General features: G+C 36.2%; 1 protein-coding gene across 4 annotated transcripts in view; it reads right to left on the reverse strand.

Annotated features, from left to right (window-relative positions):
* Nucleotides 1-1,611: 1,611 nt before the first annotated feature.
* Nucleotides 1,612-21,818, reverse strand: part of LOC110854109 (diuretic hormone receptor) — a 39,280-nt gene continuing 19,073 nt past the window's right edge. For 2 of the 4 annotated variants that reach the window (XM_035855013.1, XM_035855014.1), the window contains exons 3-13: nt 9,629-9,836; nt 7,608-7,737; nt 6,458-6,554; nt 6,298-6,378; nt 6,164-6,225; nt 6,048-6,095; nt 5,754-5,774; nt 5,598-5,654; nt 4,202-4,375; nt 3,776-3,948; nt 1,612-2,998 (exon numbers count right to left, since the gene is read on the reverse strand). In XM_035855013.1, coding sequence (XP_035710906.1) covers nt 2,776-2,998; nt 3,776-3,948; nt 4,202-4,375; nt 5,598-5,654; nt 5,754-5,774; nt 6,048-6,095; nt 6,164-6,225; nt 6,298-6,378; nt 6,458-6,554; nt 7,608-7,737; nt 9,629-9,836 — 1,274 coding nt within the window. In that variant the 3' untranslated portion in view covers nt 1,612-2,775. The remainder of the gene's footprint in view (nt 2,999-3,775; nt 3,949-4,201; nt 4,376-5,597; nt 5,655-5,753; nt 5,775-6,047; nt 6,096-6,163; nt 6,226-6,297; nt 6,379-6,457; nt 6,555-7,607; nt 7,738-9,628; nt 9,837-21,818) is intronic. The other 2 variants (XM_022102507.2, XM_035855015.1) reach the window with 2 other exon arrangements.

The following is a 21,818-nucleotide window of genomic DNA, read 5'->3' on the forward strand; positions in this document are numbered from 1 at the left end:
TCTAAAAGACTGCACATCACGTCTTTTAATGGAGAAAGTGCACATTTAAAATAAGAGTTTGCCAACATTATTGGCAAACTTTGGTCATTTCACTCAGCGAAAGAACATTCATGCAGGTCATTTCGGTCTCAAGTTTACTTTAGTCTTTAGTTTTTACAACTCTATTTTGTCTGGAAAGTAAAGACCACAAAATCGACCCAATTCCACCTTTATTGCAACCACAGCATATGACATTGACCATGTAGGCATTTTATTAAGGGTTCTTGCAAGTTTTATCGAGGTGTTGTTAAGCCTTTTTCATCGGTAAACTGTGAGAAAATGACAATTCGTAAATTGGGTAGGAATTACGTGCTCAAGCTGGAATCCTTGGGTGAAAGCGGTTACATTTATAGATAGAGATAGGATTATGTTATTTTCTTGGAAAAACATTGTATGCTAGTTTTAGTACTAAAAGCGTTTAGAGAGATCAAAATAATGAAAAAATACGATTGACTGTTGACATTCTAGGTTTATAAATACTGTGCAAAATGAAAATCTAGACAAGGTAAGTCGTCAAACGGCCAGAAATATTCAAAATACCCTATAAATTCAAATATTTGTATGTATCGGACCACACACTAAAATTTCAGACAATAACGTACAAATCCTTAGTTTATGTGCACACGTGCTTGGTACGTAATATGTACTAAATATGTATCATATTATGCCCATGAGATCTGCAAACTTGATGATGAAGGTTATTCTTACAAACTTCCATGGTTCATTCAAGGACAATAACCAGTAATGCTTTAATAGTATAATTTTTTAATGGCTACATAAGTATTTGTAAAGGAAAGTTTTCCATAGACGAGTCGTCCATTTCTGGTGTATTTGATGACTCTCGTGTCTGGAGGGTGAGGAATCAAACTTTTGCTTGAGATGCAAATACATAATTCTGCCATAATAGCAAACTTCTTTCTCTTAATGACAATGGTACGGATGCAATGACGGCCTGATGATAACAATTACAGATAAAGTTTCCCAGTTTATCATGCTTATACAATGGTTATAATTTCAAGGTTTATTTCTGCCTTTTTAGTTCCTCCCACATACATATCTCGATGTGCATTTCGTCTCGTAAAACCATCAAATTGATCCAATTTCACCTTTATTTCGACACTATTGACTACGAATGTGAGTTTTATTGACAAGTTAGAAAATTTTATTGCCTTGTATGCTTGTCTACTTCATTAAACTGTGGGAAATACAGTATAATACATAAATTGGATAGAATGAAATGAGAATGGCAATCAAATCTGTGGAGAAAGCATTTTTATGATCGTCAAGGAACGTAACTTGCTTTCTATTTGGACCCATTAAAATCGTGATCTGCGGTTTATTCTCCCTTTACAACAATTGCAGTCATGTCTCATGGAGGATAGGATTTGGAACCTGTGATTAAAATCTGCAATGCGACTTCTGATGGGGATGTTAAAAAATTATGCTTTCCTTTTTCCATCCAGTTCGGATTTAAAGTACTTTTTTAGTCGTGATCGTACCGTCAGCTAATTAGCATAACTCATAGTATTTTGATACTGTATAAAATAGTATTTTCACCAGTACAAGAATGCATAATGAGATTACAATACATATTTTATTTTTAAAATCACATTTGATTTGAAATAGGTTTGAATCTTGTTCCCCAAAAAAATTTGGTGAACATATTTTTGAGGTACGTTAAATTGATCATGTATGTAAGTGAAAGTGAACACCAATAATTAACTTGGAGTTGAGAAATAATCGTGCATTCGGATAAATTATGGTTTATAAATTTAAGCACATCAAATCGGATTAAGTTATACTTAAATTGAATCAATTACAACTTAATTTATGTAAATATTTTATAAATATTTGTGTTATACATACATACACATTTCCTATTAGTAATATGTATATTTGAGATTTTAACAGGAATATATACTACTTTTTTCAATATAACTCATCTTCAAGTAACAAAATAAGATACAAATTAACATAACCTTGTTAATAGTTTTAATTCTGTGTGCATTAAAATTAGACCCTCTTTTTGTATGCAGAATTGGGTCTAATTATAAAATACCAGCCGTAATTGTACCATACACATTTATAATTAATTACACATATTAATGCTCACAATATTTTTTTCTTCATAAATATGTTTTTAGAGAATTAACTACAAATACGTACATAATGTGTAACTCACATGTTAATATTATGACATCAGTACATAGATACATAAATTACAGGACGTTACATTTAGGATACACTTATTTTTTAGTGCATAATACGCTCTGTCCATAATTTCAATTTCATATATATATTTTTCATATAACAAATTAATCTGAAAAGTTTAAAACAAATATATTCGATATCAGATAAAATAGGTAATTTGCTGATCGTAATTTTGATTGTAAGCGTCTTCGGTTTCTATTTGGTGTTTGTAATACCGATTTACAATTAAATATGTCGATATAATAGATTTACATACGTATCTTCAGTTTGAAAATAATAATCATAATGGTTTCTTTCTTAACGTTGTTCCCGTTTCTGATAATGATTTTGGTATAATATTTACATATGCATTTGACTAATTTTTCTTACTGATTGAACAAAAATAAGTAAAACATTGTACCACATAATACGTATAAATTATGAATAGTCAAACATCCAACATTGAGAATTTTTTACAGTATTTTTTACGTAAAATGTTGAATAATTGATGTGAGATAAATATTTATGGAGACTTTTAATACATTTTCAGATAAACGTATTAACTGTCGACTCTTCCTTCACGACGGGTGGACCTGCGGAATTTGGGTACAATTTGTTGTTGGGGAAAGTTGTGGACACCCGGCGCATGTTGCCATTCACCGTGGCGCTGCAGATGCTTAAACTGTGACCGTGAGCGAATGTCACTTGTGTGCTTTCGCTGGCTGTAGATTCCCTTTTTCTGAAATTGTGAGCTGGAGCATTGTACAATCTAAAAGAAGAGAAAATAAATAAAATTAGGTCTTTTTTCATAAAAGGAACAGAATTTATGTATGTATTGGATAGCAGGATGGTTTCTTTGTAAGTTCATTAACATGTCCGGGATCGATGTTCATTCAAAATAATTTTTCATAATTGGCAAAATTTTGAGAATAGAACTTGATAAAGTTATTATAACTCAATTAGCGTTTCATTGAAGGGAATACGATTACGGACATGTCGAACCAAAATGTCTTCTTGTCGAGTCACGGCGTAAGTCAATAATAGATAATAAAGTAAATTATGAAACAAAGCTCTCAATTTTGAAATTCCTTTAGTTTTTGAGTGGAAATGAATTATTGATAATGCGATTATTTATTACGTAGCAATCTGTCCAATTAAATGGAGCGGATGGAATTATCACCATTGTCTAAATGCAGAGACAATAGTGATAATTCCGCATGATACATAATATATTTTAAAGAAGAGTTTACAAAAAGAGAAAGCAGAGAAAGTATTGGATAAATCCGACGAATTGTTAATAGTAAAACCAACAAAAGACAAAATAACAAATAGAGCCAAAAACAGAAATAGATTGACAGATAGTAGAAAGTGAAATATATTTGGGTCATCAAACCACGGGCAGATTGTGAACGGTCTCTTTTAAGAGATTTGGTTTCAAATTCTTCCTCCATGCTTCCAATTAAAACAATTCGACAAAATTTTCCATAACACGACATGACCACAATCTCCCCTTTGTTTGAATTGGTTAGTGTCATTATGAGAATACCGAATACTTTCTGTTCTGGAACGTGGAGACCAATCCCTCATTTGTTGTAGACGCCTACGCCTCCCGAAATTACAACAGTTGAATCCCGGCGTTCGGAGTCTGTTCCATCGATGACGAATTGCCTTGCGAACCTCACCATTCAAAAAGCAATAGAGCAGAGCTACCAGAAAACCCTAAGAACAAAGAGAACAAGAGAGAACAGGGTAAATTAGAAGATTAATTCAATTATAGGTTCTCAATGGGGCTAATTTTTACTTGGTAAGATACACTAATCGAATTATGACTTAAAATCAGACGTCACTGTCGGAAAAAGTGGGACATAATTTTATTTATAAGACATTTATTCCATCACAATGGGATCTTTCAAGATTTTGTAAATATTTTCGTGTACATAACTTTCTCCATAAGAAATGTATGCCTACTTACTTGCGTCGAGATGAGCAAGGCTCTCGTAAACTCGTATGCAGGTTCACGACTGCCAGCCAACATGAGCAGATAAGTAATGCCGAGTAACGGCATTAACACGATCAACGCCTTCGCCGCCTTCATTGATTGTTGAGTCTCTGGATTTGTCGCGGATCTCAATTTTGTTATGAGGACCTGAAATGGAAATGTTGTTATTAGTAAAAATAAAGTGTGAAAACATTCCAGGCCCTGCGTGGGGTAAGCTTTGAAGAAAATGTGGCAAGCAGCAACGTCATCACAGTCATCAATATATACAAATATTTGTGTCCATAAAGGTATGAAATCAGTGGCCGCGGAAATGTGAGGACAATGTCCCCACCGTTATTCGATGTCCCCATCATCTACCTATGTTATATAAACCCCTCCCTCCCCCATCCCAGATGTTAATGTCCCCAGATGTCCCACGGCTTCCGCGGCCACTGTATGAAATGATGCTACTATGTACACTTTATATTCGCGTATGCAACTCCTACACATATGCATCAACGTGGTTTGGTTTGGGCCCAGGTACTCAAGTAAGGATGGTTTATCCATGTAATCAGAACAACATCGTAAACAAACACACTTCAAAGTTGAGATTTCGATTGCTTTCACTTTCACCAGAATGCTTTCACCCATTTTAGAAAATCTTTAAAAGTTTTCCGTGTCATGAAATCACCAACTTTTTGGTAGCGAATAAAAATATTCTAATATTTTGGAATTCAATTTTTACTACGAATGTAATGTAGAAGTTTTGGTTATTTCAAGGAGCGAGCTGTCACCCTGATCGGGGATTTGACTACGTTTTGTCAGATGACAACTGTTTCACGGTCGGATTGGCTTTCTCCTTTACAAAACTTTGTGTTGAATTTAGGCGAGAAACGAGCTCACCCATAAATTTACAGGAAATGCTCGTCATGTGCGAAACTGACAGTCTAAGTATCTGCTGCTTTGTAGTGAGGTGAATTTTCTGCAGCGAATGCATATAAATCTACCTCATAACTTGTACGTATATGATAAATAGGCTTCAGTTTTAGGAGCATGGTTTCTAAAATTGTATGCAAATACGGCATGCTGGTTGGTTAATCCGTAGTGTTTAGAGCAACGCAAATCTGCTTATAAAATGTTACTGGCTGTATTATTATTACAATTATTATTGCCGACTCATGTGAAACATGTTGACATTTCCTGAATAGATAATAAACAGAATTACTTATGCATCAATCTGATTTTAATCATTTTACAAAATCATTAATTTCCTGTCCGGAATCCTGTCAGAAACTGGAAACTCTTCCTTCTAGCATATCCGATTTCTCTCGCAAAAATTATGACGGTTTATGTATAGATAGAGATGAGGGTGGACGAAAGGCATACTTACCCACATAATTTGCAGGAGGAAAAGCGAATTTGCAGCCAACGTCAGGATGACGGGGGCCTAGGAAAGAAGAGCCAAGTTATAATCGCTTTAATTTAAGAATCCCATTTTATTCCTCATTTAGCTGTTTTCATTATTTGTTAAGCACGATAAACTTACCTTGTAAATCCAATCGGCTATCTGGAACGTGAAAAATTATTATTAGACTTTCCCCACGTGCAAATTGGATGAAAAAGGTCAATTTTCATGTGTTAATCTTATGGACGGCTTGTTAAGAGACGATCTTTCCTACGTTTTTACGGATTCTTTTAATTAATTTTAGGTAGAACTCTTAGAAAATATTTGCTATGTGTTGAATGACATCAGAATAACATAAGTTTAGCAACTAGGAAAGTGCCATATATTTAAACATAAAGATTGCACATTCTCGGTGAAAGGATTTTCTCAACTTACACTCATTCCAAGCCATACACATGTCTCATCCAGCTCAGAAACTGGTCCCTATAAAAATAAATCATCAAATATTTGTTACCAAAATCTTACTTACTGAGGATAGAAAGGTTACTTACTTGATTCCAGAACAAGAGCCACTTGGCAATAGCCCAGCAAATTACAATTGCCAATGGGAGTCCTGAAATATAAATGCAAATATGTTAAGAAGAATCCCACCAAATTTCTAATGCTAATAGGAATCGAATCTTACCCCATCCAATGCTCACGTAAATTCGGAGTTTGATATTCTCTGCGACAAAGGTTTGTACCACCAGTACGTATAAATAGAGGCCTAAATTGATCGAATAACAATCCCAATAAAATAAATGGTTCTATTCAGAATCAACATATTTCCTTTTATTTATTATTACCTTCTACAAACATCCAAAAGAAATTTGTCAGATGAAAATAATGGAGGAGGATGTATGTAACACAGGACACGTGTGTGTGACCGCCTCCAGTTTGTCCCTAAATTAGAATGGATAAATCCAATTTAAACGTAATCTAATCTTGCAACAGCGACATTCTTCAAGTGCTAGGACGACTTAATCAACATCGAAAATAATGGCACCGACCAAAAACCACAAAACATTATCAGAAAAGCAAGGCTTAAAAAATGCAACTTTCTGATTTTTCATCCATATTTATTATGGATGAAAAATGTGTCGCTGCTCTGCACCCCTGCTGCTGCTGCTGCTTTCACTCTGCATATTCTATTCCCAAGCTCAGGTTTCTACTTTCTACTCCCAACAGTGGCCGCGGAAGCGTAGAAAAAATGTCCCCACGGTTATTCAATGTCCCCATCATCTCTCCATGTTATACAAACCCCTCCCTCCCCTATCCTACAATGTTAATGTCCCCACAGCTTCCGCGGCCACTGACTCCCCGTGAAATATTTTCTGCTCCACCACAAATAACCGAGACAAAAAGTTTCAGCGAGATGGATTTCAAGTTTTTTTATTTTCTGTTTGGTTGGTTGGTTGGTTAAGACAACGTTGAGCTTACAATCCTAATCCAATTGTGAAGAGCTGCATGGTACTACCACCATCATACCACTTGTATTTATTTTTCTCATATCCACCATTCCCTGGAGAAAAAAATGTGTTTTTTTCTGCAATCTGTCATCTACCAACCTTTGCAATTGAGTTTGAAAAAATAAAAAATAAACCGAGCCAGAGTTGAAATGTTAGCATATCAAAGGGAGAAATGGTGGAGAAAGTGGATGGATTTTGACACTTGAGTTCTCCAAAGTCATTTCAGAAAGGAATGTCTTAAATTTGAAATGTAGATGAAATAGTACTTGACATAAAATTCACGTCTTTGGTTTCTTTGTTTGAGTATGGAATATAATATTGGATTATGAAACATGTTTCGTAAGAGATCATAGGTATATATTTTATAAGTTTGATTGAAAGCTACAGAAGTCGTGAAGACCGCATGCTGAAAATTGTTACTAGTTTTTGGAGCTTAGAATAACAGTATGCCCTTAAATTATGACAAATAATCGTAAGTATGTAATACCTGCGTGGCATCTGGAAGGGCAGAAGTGGAGGTGAAAGTCGTAGAGCTGGTGATGATCCACAACGTATCGGCGAGAATGTAGGTGACAATTAAATTCGTATGAATCGTATTCCGAAGACATCGTAACTCTCTGAAAGTAAATACAGAATAGAAAAATGAGCATGATCCGATGATATAAATAAATCGCGAAAATACACATTTCAACATTTTGGGTTTTATTATATTGCGAAAATAATGTCGCAAAATATATTTTGTATTTTCCATGTCAGAAATCTTTATAAGCATATGAAATTTTTGAAATTTAGAAATAGTGAAATTTTGAAATTTCCCAGAAACTCTTTAGTGAATTATAGCATTTTATACTCCATTGTATGATCAGTAGTTCAGTTGCACAAACTAATTGTGCATAAGTAATACAACTGACAAAGAATTATCCATTCCATTTTGAAAAATATTGCAAAAAACTGCATTTTCAAAAATAGAAACCATGTGCTATGAACCATTAACATCGCTGTCAATTTAGTGCTTTCATCAAACTAAATCATATACGTGTCCTCTTCGTGGAAAACCTTCAACTTGACGTTGGCTTGGCTGGAGACCTTGAGCCCCATCATCGGTCGGTGCTATTCCATCAGCACTTTCAAATAAATAAATCCGCAGATCAATCATCTCCTTTTGTCGGAGATCTCGCACACTTTCTTCTGGTTTCTCAAGGAATGACTGATTCATGTTCGAGGGGAGAAAGTAAGTAGAATAAAAGTGTGTGGAGCGAGATGCATGTGATACATCAAATCAAAATAAAGTAAAACCTGTGTTCTGACTGCGGCCAGAATTATCTGGAGAAAGTTTCCACCTAAGAAAAAGGATGATATTGCGAAATTGAAGTTTGGATGGCAATTAGATTTTTTCGCGAAAAAATAAGTAAACCTAAAATCTTCTAGTCGTCTTAAATCTCACTGATGTTTTTTTGTATATCCTTTTTCCTTTCATTGTTGTCTCCTATTTTAACTTCAGAAGGTTTTTGCCAGGTAGGTGACAGTTATTGAAGACGACATGTGTAAGTAAGTGAAGTGCAAAGGGGTTTGGAGAAAAAATCGTGATCAAATAAATGGCAAGATGGATTGGAAATGTGAAACGTTCATTTCAACGGCTGTACTAAATTTCGCATCAATATTTTCAATACAGAATTTTTTGCAAAGTTATAATTCCCATAAATATTTCTAGCATGTATCAATTATTAAAATTTCAATTAGGTTGGTTTTTCCTGATCGTGACACGTTTGTTTTTTTAGTATGACCCTAAAATAATTCATATGATAAATCATAGCAGAGATAAATAAAGATAAAATCGCAATATCGCATAAAAAGATCAAAATCTGTATTACATGAACCGTGAGAAATTTGACCAATGGTCAAGCATATGAAACCTATTTGCAAAATTGGATATACAAAAAATAGACTCTGTCTGTGCCGGTCAAGCTTACTCAACTAAATGTACCAGAAATTTGGATTAGACTTGACCGGTTGGCAGACCATAGAAATTCCTTCACCGTAAAGATTCTAATATTGAAGATGAAAGGCGAAAGGGAAAGTTGGGACACAAATGGTAAAAATATTCTCAAAGACGTTTCTTGCGGCAACCTTTTTGTCACTGTCAATGCTTCCGCAGTTACTTTCATCTTGACGACGACGACCGCACATCACTGGACATTCTACGCACACAAAGTGTCATCGTTTCAGTCGTGAAAATTGAGGTGAATTACACCCCCGCAAGGAAACCCGGTATGAAATAGCTGTTAAACTTATGATCCCAATTTTTCACAGAATTTTGAGGATCACACATCTGTTCTTTTGGGGTCGGATGAACATCGTAAATAGAATTGTCGAGAAATCATATCAGTCGCGTGAATCATTGTTAGCATTAGCGATAAAATGGAATGTCTTGCTTTTTCCTGCGAGGCGTCAATTATTTTCGCTTTAAATTTATTACGTACTATACGCACAAGATGATACGGTACTTACTTGAAAGCTAGGAAAATTATCATGGCAATCGTAACGGCTGCAAGGGAGAGACAGTACCCACAGAAATAGACGCCTGTAGTGAGAGCAAGGATATTTGACTCATTGTCATTTATGGTACTGTTGTTTGGGACGGGTTGACACAAATCGTATATGGTATTGTTCCATTCTCCGCCGTTTGGTCCTTCGGAACAGAAGCGGGTGGCGTTTTCTGCAATAAAAAAATAGGTCTTTGTGTTACACTCATAATTTAAAATGGGGAAAATTCTGTGTAAGTGACAATTTAATATTTATGCATTCTTTAATCGCCCCACCATTCTGCTGATTTTAGTAATTATACCATGACAGATATTCGTTCAACGATCTGGCGTGATTTATGTAAGTACAGCGGTGAAAGTGCAGAATTGTCATTGAACCGTGAACTGTCGAGGTGGCTTATCAGATTTACTCGTCCAAGTAAATGCTGCTGCTGCAAGTTTCATATTTAGTTTCATCATGCAAGTGGTGAAAGATAATATAATGATTGGATGTAACGTAACTCGAGGTTAATATAATAATGAAGAGGACATTAAATTGAGATGAATGAATAGGAGTCCTCCCAAACTGACATGACTCTGAAATACTCTGAATAAGGATATATTTCTAACTCGATAATAATAATTTTGAGGAAACTGTCCGAATTGGGTCGTTCATGAATATTTCGTGTAGAAGATGGAAATGCATTTCATGTCCTTAAATGCATTCACAACGTTATTTACACAACATCCTTATCACTCTATTCGTCTTCTTGTGTCGCATCCCGTCAGACTGTAGTTCTCTCATCTCGAAATAATAATGACTGAAACAAGTGAGGAACAAAAGAAGTAAAATTTTGTGAAAGTGTGAACATTTCCCATTTATTAGTCTTCCTATGGACCGACCAACCGACAGACAGATATAGCTTGTCCATCTCTTATTTCAACTTTTGCTCTGCCAAAAATAGGATCATTTGGGCGGCATTCCTTATACGATGCGAATGTATATGTACGAGCTAGTTTTGTTAGTTTAGTTGAGTGCTGATTCTACTTCTAGGAGACAGAAAGAGGAGGGAAGATTAATGAGGCTGCCTATTATTCAATGTCCTTTTGTTGTACAAGTTGGACTGATATAGATTATAGGTACATACATACGAATAGTGGGGCATTAGTGCGAAACAAAAGTAAGTGCAGATCTGGGATATGTCTAGTTAGCGGATAGAGTTTTACTAGTCGGAATGAGAAGGAAGACCGTTCCAACTTGGTTTCGGATTTAGTTAAGGAGAGGAAAAAGACATGAGCACGTTTCTCCTACAAAATTCAGTAGTGAAAGCAACAAAAGGTGTCATGTTACATACATATGAACAAAAACAATAGGACTAAATTCTGGCTTTGTGTGCTATTTGTGTAAAGCAGGATGCATGGTGCGTGCAAAAGTCTAAATTGGTAAAATAATTGTATTTTCACCCTCATGTGAGGCGCAAAGTTGTTTAAAAATTCTCCAATTAGACTAATGATTAAGCAAATCACGAAGAAAAAAAATATTCGCGCACAGACACGCCCGGCTTTCTCCACGCTTTTGTATTAATCCGAGAAATCCGATTTACTCAAAAATCAATGGGAAATAAGAGAAAATCTTTTTATAACATGGCGGAAGGAAATGCGATGATTCGAGAATATATACGAACTCTCATTATCAATAACAATATGATACCATCAATCTTACTCTGAACCAGATCTACTCAACAAATAAGATTACAAAAGAAGAAGGAGGAGGGATCTGCAGTTGAGAAATTGGCAATAATAAATTACTACTTATTCCTGCCCGAGTATCTATAATGCTCAGGATCAGTATATATACCGTATAAATGGGAACTTTCTTCTTTTGAGCAGGGTTCATTCTGATGTAATTTGTGAGTCATGAGATGTTATACATAATACATTCTTCCTCTCGTTGTTGCAGCTTGTTGGGATCTTGAAGACTAACCACCCACATAACTTTTGATTGGTGAATATTGAATTTACTTACGAATATACAACTACAGCACGGTGGATCGTTTTAGTATGAAATTCCCCAAAATAACCTGCCTTATTCTGCGCGAGGTTGAGAAATTGGTTGCAATGCTCCACTTTTGTTCGTGAGAATTAATCTTTAGAGAAAACTCTGGTGAAGGTGGAGTGGAGGAGAGCTATCAGCTATTTGCTAATTGAATTAGGACACGATCAACAATGTCTTGAAGAGGTTGAATTAGTGGATCCGTCTGTTTTCACTACTTTCACATCTCATGAGTAGCCATCATGATAATGTAATTACCAATCTTCTACTACTACATCCTGCTTCATGCATTCTCATACACAGGGAAAACCTCACTTGTTCTTCACCACTTAAAGTTTGAGCCAGTTTTACCTTTCTCCTAACCTACTCGACACGCTTGTTGTTGTTGTCACTGCCACGTTCTAGTACCTACTACTACCGTTTACATAGGTATGAGTAGATATATACGTTAATCTCGACCGCATGCAGGGTGATCCTCGACCTAACCTTCTCCTTCGTCTGGGATAAATATTAAATTATAATTATTCCATTATTCTCTAATTTATGAATTGCGCTCTCCACTCAAGCCATGAACGAGCTTGGAGAGTAAACATAATTTGAATTCGGATGCATGTCAACCTGCACGAGGGGAGTGGATGATATTTTATTTATTTTACGGAGAGAAAGTGATGTCGTGTAGGTGTAGGTAGCGTGTTCACGTGGCAAAGAAGACGAGTAGTAATAAGGTACGACATGTATGTAACGATTGAGTGGATGAGACTCTTATTCTTTAGACTCTACTGTAATGGATGAAATATTTTATAAATTACTGACTTTCAACGTGACTCGGGTTGGATTAGTAGAATAACAAATATTTAAATCCAACACTCTCTAATTACTCAAAATTTAGTATGTGTATGTATCTATCTTATCTCACAAGACTTAAATATATAAATTCTTAACTTTATCGATTAATTTTTTCAATTCATTTTTTTTGTCTCAAAAACAACCCGAGTCAAAACAAACACATGTTTACTATTCTCATCTGGATATAAAGTTTCAGGTGACTCTTTAAGACGTTGACGAAGATTTAAGAGCTTTATTACGCTTAAATAATGATGAGACAGAAGCTTATACAACTTTGCACGTTTCATTTTTACCGAGAACTGCTCCTCCGTTAAGCCATCACAAAAAAAGAACAAAGTTTTATCAAAGAAGGCAGTTAAGCTCGTGTAAAATGTCGCACACCAAACGACACCAACTGTTTTAAAAGTCAATTCAAGGCTGAACGGAATCTTTGACACGTGTAAAACAATCCCATAAAAGTGTCCTCATTATTATTTTTGTGAGGAGGAGCGACAGACTTCCTGCTTTCTTAACAAAACAGCCCGTATTAATAAATCTGGTTAATAGTCGACTTGCAAATAGACTGCTAATGTTTAATGTAGTGTAACAAACTCCGCATTTATTTACCGAAAAAAACTCGCAATTGAAGTTAACAATAATTTACTTTGTTGTTTCTCCAGAGTTAACAAATGTGAATGCAGTTGTGTTATTTAGAAGCTGTCTAATTTTAGAGTGGGTGCACCACCCTTTGCACCACATTTTTTTTGTTGGGTAAAGTCCAAAAATAAGCGTCATTCATGTCATTTTAGACACATTGAAACGTAGTGAACGTTCTGAATGAAATTGTACACTGGGAAAAGAAGAGGTTGACGATATGCAAGAGTAACACTTCACTTGGCGCATTGACGAATTGGCTTGTAATTGCCTAAGAATTAGAGTAAAATGTCAGAACAGAACCACAGATCATGTATTTTAAGGCCGGAATGAAGTATGCATTTTTAAGTAAAAATAAATATTATGACTCAAAACAATCGAACTAACAACGCGAAAAATCCGTTCCGTATGCATTTTTTTGCATGAAACCTATGCGAAATTTATATAAATAACGAGATAGACGACAACGTCTGCATACACATATTTAGTTACTATCCTTCTTGCAATGCAATCCTTTTGTGTCCAAAGTTGAACAAGAAAGGGTAAAGTCCGTCCGTTCCAGATTCCAGAGATTGCATTATCTTGTTCTCTGTGCCAAATAATTTCTCATTGTAGCAAGAAACTGATCTTGGCAAAGATTTTTAGGAGACGACCCCACTCACTTTAGTCTGGATAATATTACTTTTGTCACATGTGCAAATATATTTGGGTCTGTTATGTCGTGTTCTGTCATCGTAACGCAACAAAAAAACGTCCTTGCAGTCGATCCATGCAACTTCTCCACCTCTGAAGAGGAATGAAACCATTCTTGCACACATTCGTATTCTAAAAACATGTTTGTTTTACACTTTGGCCATAATTGACTGTTTTATCAGCTTCATTTTAAACGGAAGAGGAGCAATATTAAACAAACAGCTAAATTACGAGCAAAAGTTGGCAAACATATTACCGTCGCGCCGATCAAGTTGAATAATGACCAAACTCTTAACATTTTCTGAATGCTTTTCAACTACAAAATTTCAGCATTGTTTGGCTTGTCTCTTTTTTGGTTGAGGAATGAATTGTTTACATATAAATTTAAGGAAAAATGATGGAATTATGAGTTGAATCAATAACGGATCATGCCACACGTTCATGGTACGAACTTTTTTTTATCGAAATTTTGCTCCACACTTCGATTGCGGTGTAGAAATAGAATCTTTGTTGACGAAGGAGCATTGGAGTAAATGCAGCAGCTACATTAGACAACTCATGAATTATTGAGCGCTTATCCCATCTTTGTGTGAGTACTGCTTTAGAAATCAAAATGACAGTTTGTTTACCGACGCAAGCAAGCCAAGAAAGTATGAGTTGGTTGGTTTGGTAGGCTCATTCCTTTCCCTGACGACGTTGCTCACTTTGGTGGGGGACTCACTTGATGGAGACAATGCCCACTACATGATGAGATGAAGAACAATAACACACGAGTCGTCTTTGCACTTAGCTGTCTTCCAAAATGCTGTAATGAAATATGAGATGAGATAAAAGCATCTTCACGATTCAATATAAGTAACGTTGACTGCTGAGCAAACCCAAAAAGTGAGTGTGTTCACTGTTCACTCAAGAATCTGGTGAAATGAAATGAACCGAGAGCGAATCTATCCAAGCTATGGGATCAATATCAGAATTTTCGGAAATTCAATATTGCGAAAAGAATCCGTAGAAGGGGTAGGGGTATGATCTCATTAAAAATTAGGGGGTTTCAAGGTTTTGATATTTTAGAAAATGTGCTCTTGGAAACAAATCTCTAAATGAAATTGTAATACGTTTTTTCGTAGAAATCATTAACGGCGTAAAGCTAATTCATTTTAACCCGAGTTACAATTTTAAAAACTAAATAATCGTATAAACCTGAGGCAGGGAAAGGGAATCGTTATGCGCAACTTACATCCTGGTTTTTAAAATTAGATCCAGAAAAAAATGCAATTTTACATGCTAGATATATGCGAAAATTGATGCACAATAATGACTTAAAATATTGGTGAAAGGATAAAAGGGCATCTCTCACGTAATTAAGTACGACACGATAAAAATGCCTGCTTTTAGCAATAAATCAAAATCATGCGAAAATCATCTCCTAAAATTTTAATTGAATTTCAAATTTTAACCCGAAAAGAAAACACCCTTAAGAAAACATGTGTTCCAAAATAAAGTGTAACCATTCTGTCATCATCATCACAATAAATCATCCGGCGCCATCATCAACTTGTGTGGAGAAAGTTCACGGGAGGGAGCCCACCCATTTCCCAAGTATGAAGAACCACATTAAGAGTTTTTTTTGTCCAACTTTTCAGTCTCACAAGCCGTTCGCAGGTTCTTTCTCTCAATCAGCCCCAGGATTTTTTTTGCGAAATCACCCTCTCTCCTAAACCTTTCATTTGTTACTTTCCCTACCCCTTCCACGCCCAATTTACTTTCTACACTTACTCAAATCTTGTAAATAGCTTGGTGAAATGAAAAAATTGCAAAGCTTCTAAATCGACTAAATCTGCGCGAATTCCCACCAACCACCACTCAGATAGCGAGACAGACACACTTAAATAAATTTGTAAAAGCAACGATAAATCATCAAGTAATAGTGTATAATCAGCTTATGTCTGATTTTTTTCTGCTATTTTTACACAAGAAACACGTCACATTCACGTGAAAGTTTGCATATGAGCATAACGGACGGATATTAAGGGAGAAAGAGCAAGGTCGTTAGCAAAATATATTTTTTTTGGAGTTATGAACAATAGTTTGGTTTGGGCAGCCAAAAATGTGGATTTGGCAAATTCAGTCCCATTCATGGTCCTCTACGTCGTACGTATGTCCATAAATACGGATATAATAGTATCAGTGTCACAATGTGATTAATGATTGCATAAGAATAATTCAATTTGCTCAGATCCCGAAACCACCCAGCATCAATTTATCTGTTCTTCCATAATGCAGTTTGTTTTGGCTGATGCCGATGTAAATATGTAGCAATGTGAGACGACACTGCATGAACACTCGTTTCATGCTTGCTGGAGTGTGCAAATACACAAAGTGAGACTTAACCCAGCCCTGCATATTGAACCACGATACGACTGATTGAATTGTGAAGTTATGAAATTGACGAGCGAAAATGGAAATGCGAATTTAATCAATACTCCTTCGTCTAGACGGATCTACATGCTTTCTGACCCGTCACTAAACGTGGGATGAACATATAATCACCTTAAGTGAAAGTAACAACAAACAAAAATAACAGAAATGTAAAGAATTTACGAAGAAAACAACAAGGATACAAAATAAATCAAAATTCCGGGTAAAATATAAATTTGTATAAAGAGGTTAAAGAGCAAAAAGTAAATACTTATACAAAGAGAAAGTCATCCTACATCAACAAAATGTCAATACCAAGCGCCCAAACTATTAAAAAGTAGTGCCCGCCAGTCAAATTTTTTGCAAGGGTTTTATTTAAATAAAAACTTACGATATAATTTAACTGCTTTCTCCTGGATGCGCTCCAAGCATTATGCAATCCATGTAGGTACAGCACACCATTGGGAGACGTCACAGAAAGATAGGCCATCACCAAACCGTGGCCAATAAATTCTTGACAGAAACGTGGAGTCAAGCTGAGAATTTTATGCGTGAGGCCATTTATTTTGCTGTCTTTTCCTTCGGAAGCAGACGGAAATCTCCAACACAAAGAAAAGACTACGCAGTTTTCCTTCAAGATAGATAAACGCACGATTACATAGGCCCGCTTTCTCCAGCCATAATCTACCTGTTGTTCCGCCTTATTTCGTTATTTCCACAAGATTCTAAGCAAATTTTCCCTGTTTTTTATAACCCGAGGCGAACCTCCTTCCTACACCACAAGTTCAGGTAAATCTCAGGAGATTGTGTGTACATATACTCAATATAATAATCCCACGCATGTTTTTGAGCAGAAAATCCTGCACGTTTTTACTTACGTAAAGCAAATATGTACATACGCTAAGCCCAACGGCAGAGAAAAAATTATCCAATAAAGTTAAGTTTTATTTAATCCGGAAGAAAGTCTTATTCAATTTTTACGATATTCGCGACGCAACCATTCCACGGCTTCAATTTCAACGCGGTTTCAATTTTAGAGTCTGTCTTCAAAGCCATGCATGTGATGGATGGTCTATCGTCGAATGGTCCACCTTTGATCACAAGTTTGAAACTTGCCCCAAGTTTTCTCCATTTTTTTCCTACAGTTCAGCATAACTGATATCTTGCATAACTTGTAGAGTATCGAAGAAATTGAAATTCTAGAAGGGAAAAGAGTTATGAATTTGTTACAAAGACGGAACTCCTGCTGGTAGGTAAATTAATGCTAGGATTCGAACATGAGAAATGAAGAAAACTCTGCGTCATATAAATATGTATGTCGTATTCATAAACGAAAGCTTACTTGACCCAGTAAATCTAGTGAGACGGAGTTTACAAGCTTATTACATTCAATCCAGGCATAACGCAGAACGGACGGACGAACACGACCCAAAAATGTGTGTATTTCACACGTGAGGGACATATTCCAAGCATAATAACTCTTAACCTCACGTGCTCGTGAAAGCAAACAAATTCGGATCGGATAAAGTAATCATGTTCAAGGTTCAATGTATTTCGCAGCAGGGGGAGCAAATAAAGCAAAAGTCCACGGTGCAGGTGAAAGTTTACTTTCGCCAGGAATAACCTACGAGCTATCGAGAGTTGTAGGAATCATGACCATGCTAATAATTTTTTTGAGCATTGCAGAAATACAGGAGTTAACTAATTATTATGATAAACATGTATTTTACAAGATTACTTATTTAATTGTCGAATGTTTAACGTCTCTCATTTTAAACTTGTTCAAAGTTAAGACTTGTACAGCTTGTCGTAAATGAATAGTAGATATTTCCCTACCCTCCAGATTTAACAACCTACTACACCAGTTGTACCTCCCCCGAGACATATATTCCTTGTCCACCGATTCTATTTATTTCCTGGTGGAACTCACCCAGCCTAATCTAAAGAACCTGGAAACGCAGATTCCGGGTGTGTAGCAGTTTTGACAATAAAATCCTGCCGAAACAAACCACAACACTTGCTTTCCTTCTATTTTAATACACAAAGACGAAACAAGAGTTTTTCAAATAAAGTTGTCTCGTTTGTGAGAGGAAAACGTAAAATGAAACAACGTTCCCTCCCATTTGGTCATTTCCTACCAGAGAGAAAGTGAAAGTTGGATGAATTTTAGGAAAACAAAGCCTGCCCCGACAAACAACATTGTTATTATTATATTATTACAACATTATTTTAGTATATATACATAACTAGTCGTAGATTATTGTGTTTTTGTACTGCTACCAAGATAAACGGAAACTCTGCTGGATTCTTTTATAGAACACTTCATGACGAGGAGGGAGTCAGTCTCAACTCGTCTCCGGGCTTTCACACAATTTGGAAACTTTGCGATTTGTGGAAATAAAGGGGATTATCTCAACCCTTTTATTTATGAGGGGTCAGACACTTTACACAAAGTTTTGTGGGTCAATGCATACAAACAGCAACAAGACGACTCAAGTGTATATTTACAATCTGAGGGAATTTCCTTGACGCGATGCCGACAAGACTGCGACGTTCATCGTAATTCGTAATCTGAGCTGTTTTTCTTTATTGGATTTTCCTCACGCAGTCTGTGCAGGACAATAAGGCTGCGATTTTGTATGTACCGATTGACAAAACTAGTTTGCGTCTTGATCAGCTACATTCTGGTGGAAAGTGGTGCTTCAGCTTGAGTAATGAATTATGTATGTATATGAGAAAGTCAGTGTAAAATTCAAGGATACAGTAGTAACAGCAGGATCTTATTGTGTACTTGAGGGTTAGTGAAGAAATATCGTTAGCCTATCCACCAGATTCCGATACAATACACAAAACCAATATCCGTATAAAGTCAAATTATTGGGAAAGTTTTGCTTTCTATGCGCGTCGACTAAATAAATGCAATTTCGGTGCAGTCTTAGATTGCAAAAGAAGCATCCATTTATTTCAACCCGGCGAAAAAAAACAAAGTGCTCCTTCGACTTAAATATACGCTTCGGTGAGCTCGTAATTCGCGTTCTTTTGCCAATAATAAGAGAAAGTGCAAGGAAAATCTATCTCAATCAGGACTGCAATCACGGCCAATTGATTGAAAACATCGTTTGAGTCGAATTTTTGGATCGACGCTGAAATTATAGGAGAGACGACACGGGCTTATCTCCGTCTCAGTTGATTCAAAAATAAATATTATTTTCTCGACGAAAACAACAACCCAGTAATTTATCTAACTTATCTACGTAGCTGAACTGCTTACCTAACGATAAGCTTGAAATGAATCATTCGTCTTTGCAAATACAGTTTGAACAAAAGCTTTCCGCACAGATTTCAATTTATCATTTGGTCCAATCGTCCTACGCAAAGAGTGAGATTGCAGAGCACTAAATTAGGATAATTTCCTAATAAAATGTTTTCCTAATTGGGTGCGATTTTCCATTCGACTTATTGATGCTGCTTGATGGTGGTGGGAGGAAATGAGGTCTCAAATTATAGGCGAGGAAATGAGCATCTCTAATTACTGGATGGAAACGTTAATGGAGGAAAGTTTGACATCTTTGTGCTAAAAGACGACGACGTTCAAAATAGGTGCATTATTTCGTGTACTTTTGCCCTCGAAATTGTATCCAAGACGAAGCAGAAGGATGCTGGTGGGTGGGGCTGGCGAACAGTGGCCGCGGAAGCGTGGGGACAGGGGAACAATGTCCCCACGGTTGTTCGATGTCCCCATCATCTCCCCATGTTATATAAACCCCTCCCTTCCTTATTCTACAATGTTAATGTCCCCACAGCTTCCGCGGCCACTGCTGGCGGATACAATGCGAAATAGTGGTGGTGGGATGGCCAGCACGAAAGCTTCTCGTTATTAGGTAGGTGTCACAAGAGAGTCATCCCCGCTAACCAGCCTGATCCTTTCGCTTCTCTTAAAGTAAGCGAATAAGTAAGTGGAGTAATCCGTGGTTCGTATAAAATAGTAGGTTGCCACTTCAGGGCATCTGCTGAAAGTATATAGTTTCTTAGTCAAATAAGTAAGTCTCCTCTTTTATGTACTTCTTCTCGGTGAAAGTCTTTGTTTTCGTGGGTTGTACAGACTGCGGATGGGTCTGGATTTTATGTGACTTGAATTTGTTGCCCTTAATTTTCCAGATTCACGTAGTTATTTACATAAACATTGTTGTAGGAAACGATACTTGAAGTTGTTTCAAGGTGGGAAAGCTATGTAGCTTTAAATTTTTGGGAAATGCACCTAAAACAGAGCCGTACCGTGAAATTGTCAGGCCTGGTATGAGCTTCGGTGCCGGGCCCTTTCATAATTTCAATATATTCGATATTATGTAATCGTTTTGGTTTCAGAATACAGAATATTCTGGAACGAAGTAGATAATATTCTACGAGTATTAAGGGCCTGGGGGAAGTTGCTTAGAAATCACGTCAACTTTGACGATAAAATTCAGCAATGCACAAGAGGGCAGATTTTTTAAATTATGTTTAATGCGTTAATCATATCTTTAGATTTTACTTGAGTTTTTTTTGACGATCTGCCCTCTTGTGCAGTGGAGATATTTGGTCGTAAAGTGAGGACAAATTGGCTTAGAATTGCCAAATTAATGGCAGGAATTGTATTTTGAGTATCCATGGAACAAAAGAAACAACTTTTTTCAAAAACTTGAGGGACTTGAGGGAAACTTTTTCAAAAGCAGTGACAAAACCAAAGCTTTTGTTCAAAGCTTTTGAACGTGAGTGTCCCATAGAAACGGTGTCAATTAATTGTGGTCGTAACCTAACAGAGCGATAATAATCTAGGGGCCCTGGCAATTATTTGTTGCTAACATAAAATCAAGTAAATCTTCCCCCGGGCCCTTAAGAGTACACTATTTTCCCAGTTCCGTGGGAAAATAGATAGTGACAATTTACTTACTTGCGCTTTTAACTCAGCCATATTTTTTAAAATATCGCCGGGACGGAGAAAATTATATACGTATAAGTTGCATAAATATGCGAATATGATACTTTTCGCTTACTTCGCAACGTTTCCCAAACCCTTTTCGATTGATTACTTTTCTATCCGTTTTAAAAGTTTAAAAAATTCCCAGACTCATTTGGAATTGGCGATAATGCCGGTCCGAAAACTCAATTCTATTTAATGCTTAGAACACGTATTCTTGATTTCTTGAAAGGTACACATTCAAAAACATACAGTATTTTGAAAAGTCAACGTTTTAGCTGAAAATAGCTTTTAAAATTGAACCAAGCGGTAAGAAAAAAATATACAATCGTAAACATTTGGGCCTGAAGCAGTTAGCTTATAGTCTGACTCACAATGCGATGACGCCAGCGGTCTCTCCGATTTTGACGAAACCACAATAATTACACAACCTGAGACACATAATTAAACACGTGTTTCAGCATTTCTATAATGCTCAGCTTAAACTCAATTATGACGGAATCCATGAGCGAGAATTTCCAGTATTTTTACCGCTTACGAACTCTATCATAGTTCCGTTTAAAGTTAAAATGCGTGGAC

This window comes from Folsomia candida, unplaced genomic scaffold (genome assembly GCF_002217175.1).
Source record: "Folsomia candida strain VU population unplaced genomic scaffold, ASM221717v1 Fcan01_Sc009, whole genome shotgun sequence".
NCBI classification, from domain to species: domain Eukaryota; kingdom Metazoa; phylum Arthropoda; class Collembola; order Entomobryomorpha; family Isotomidae; genus Folsomia; species Folsomia candida.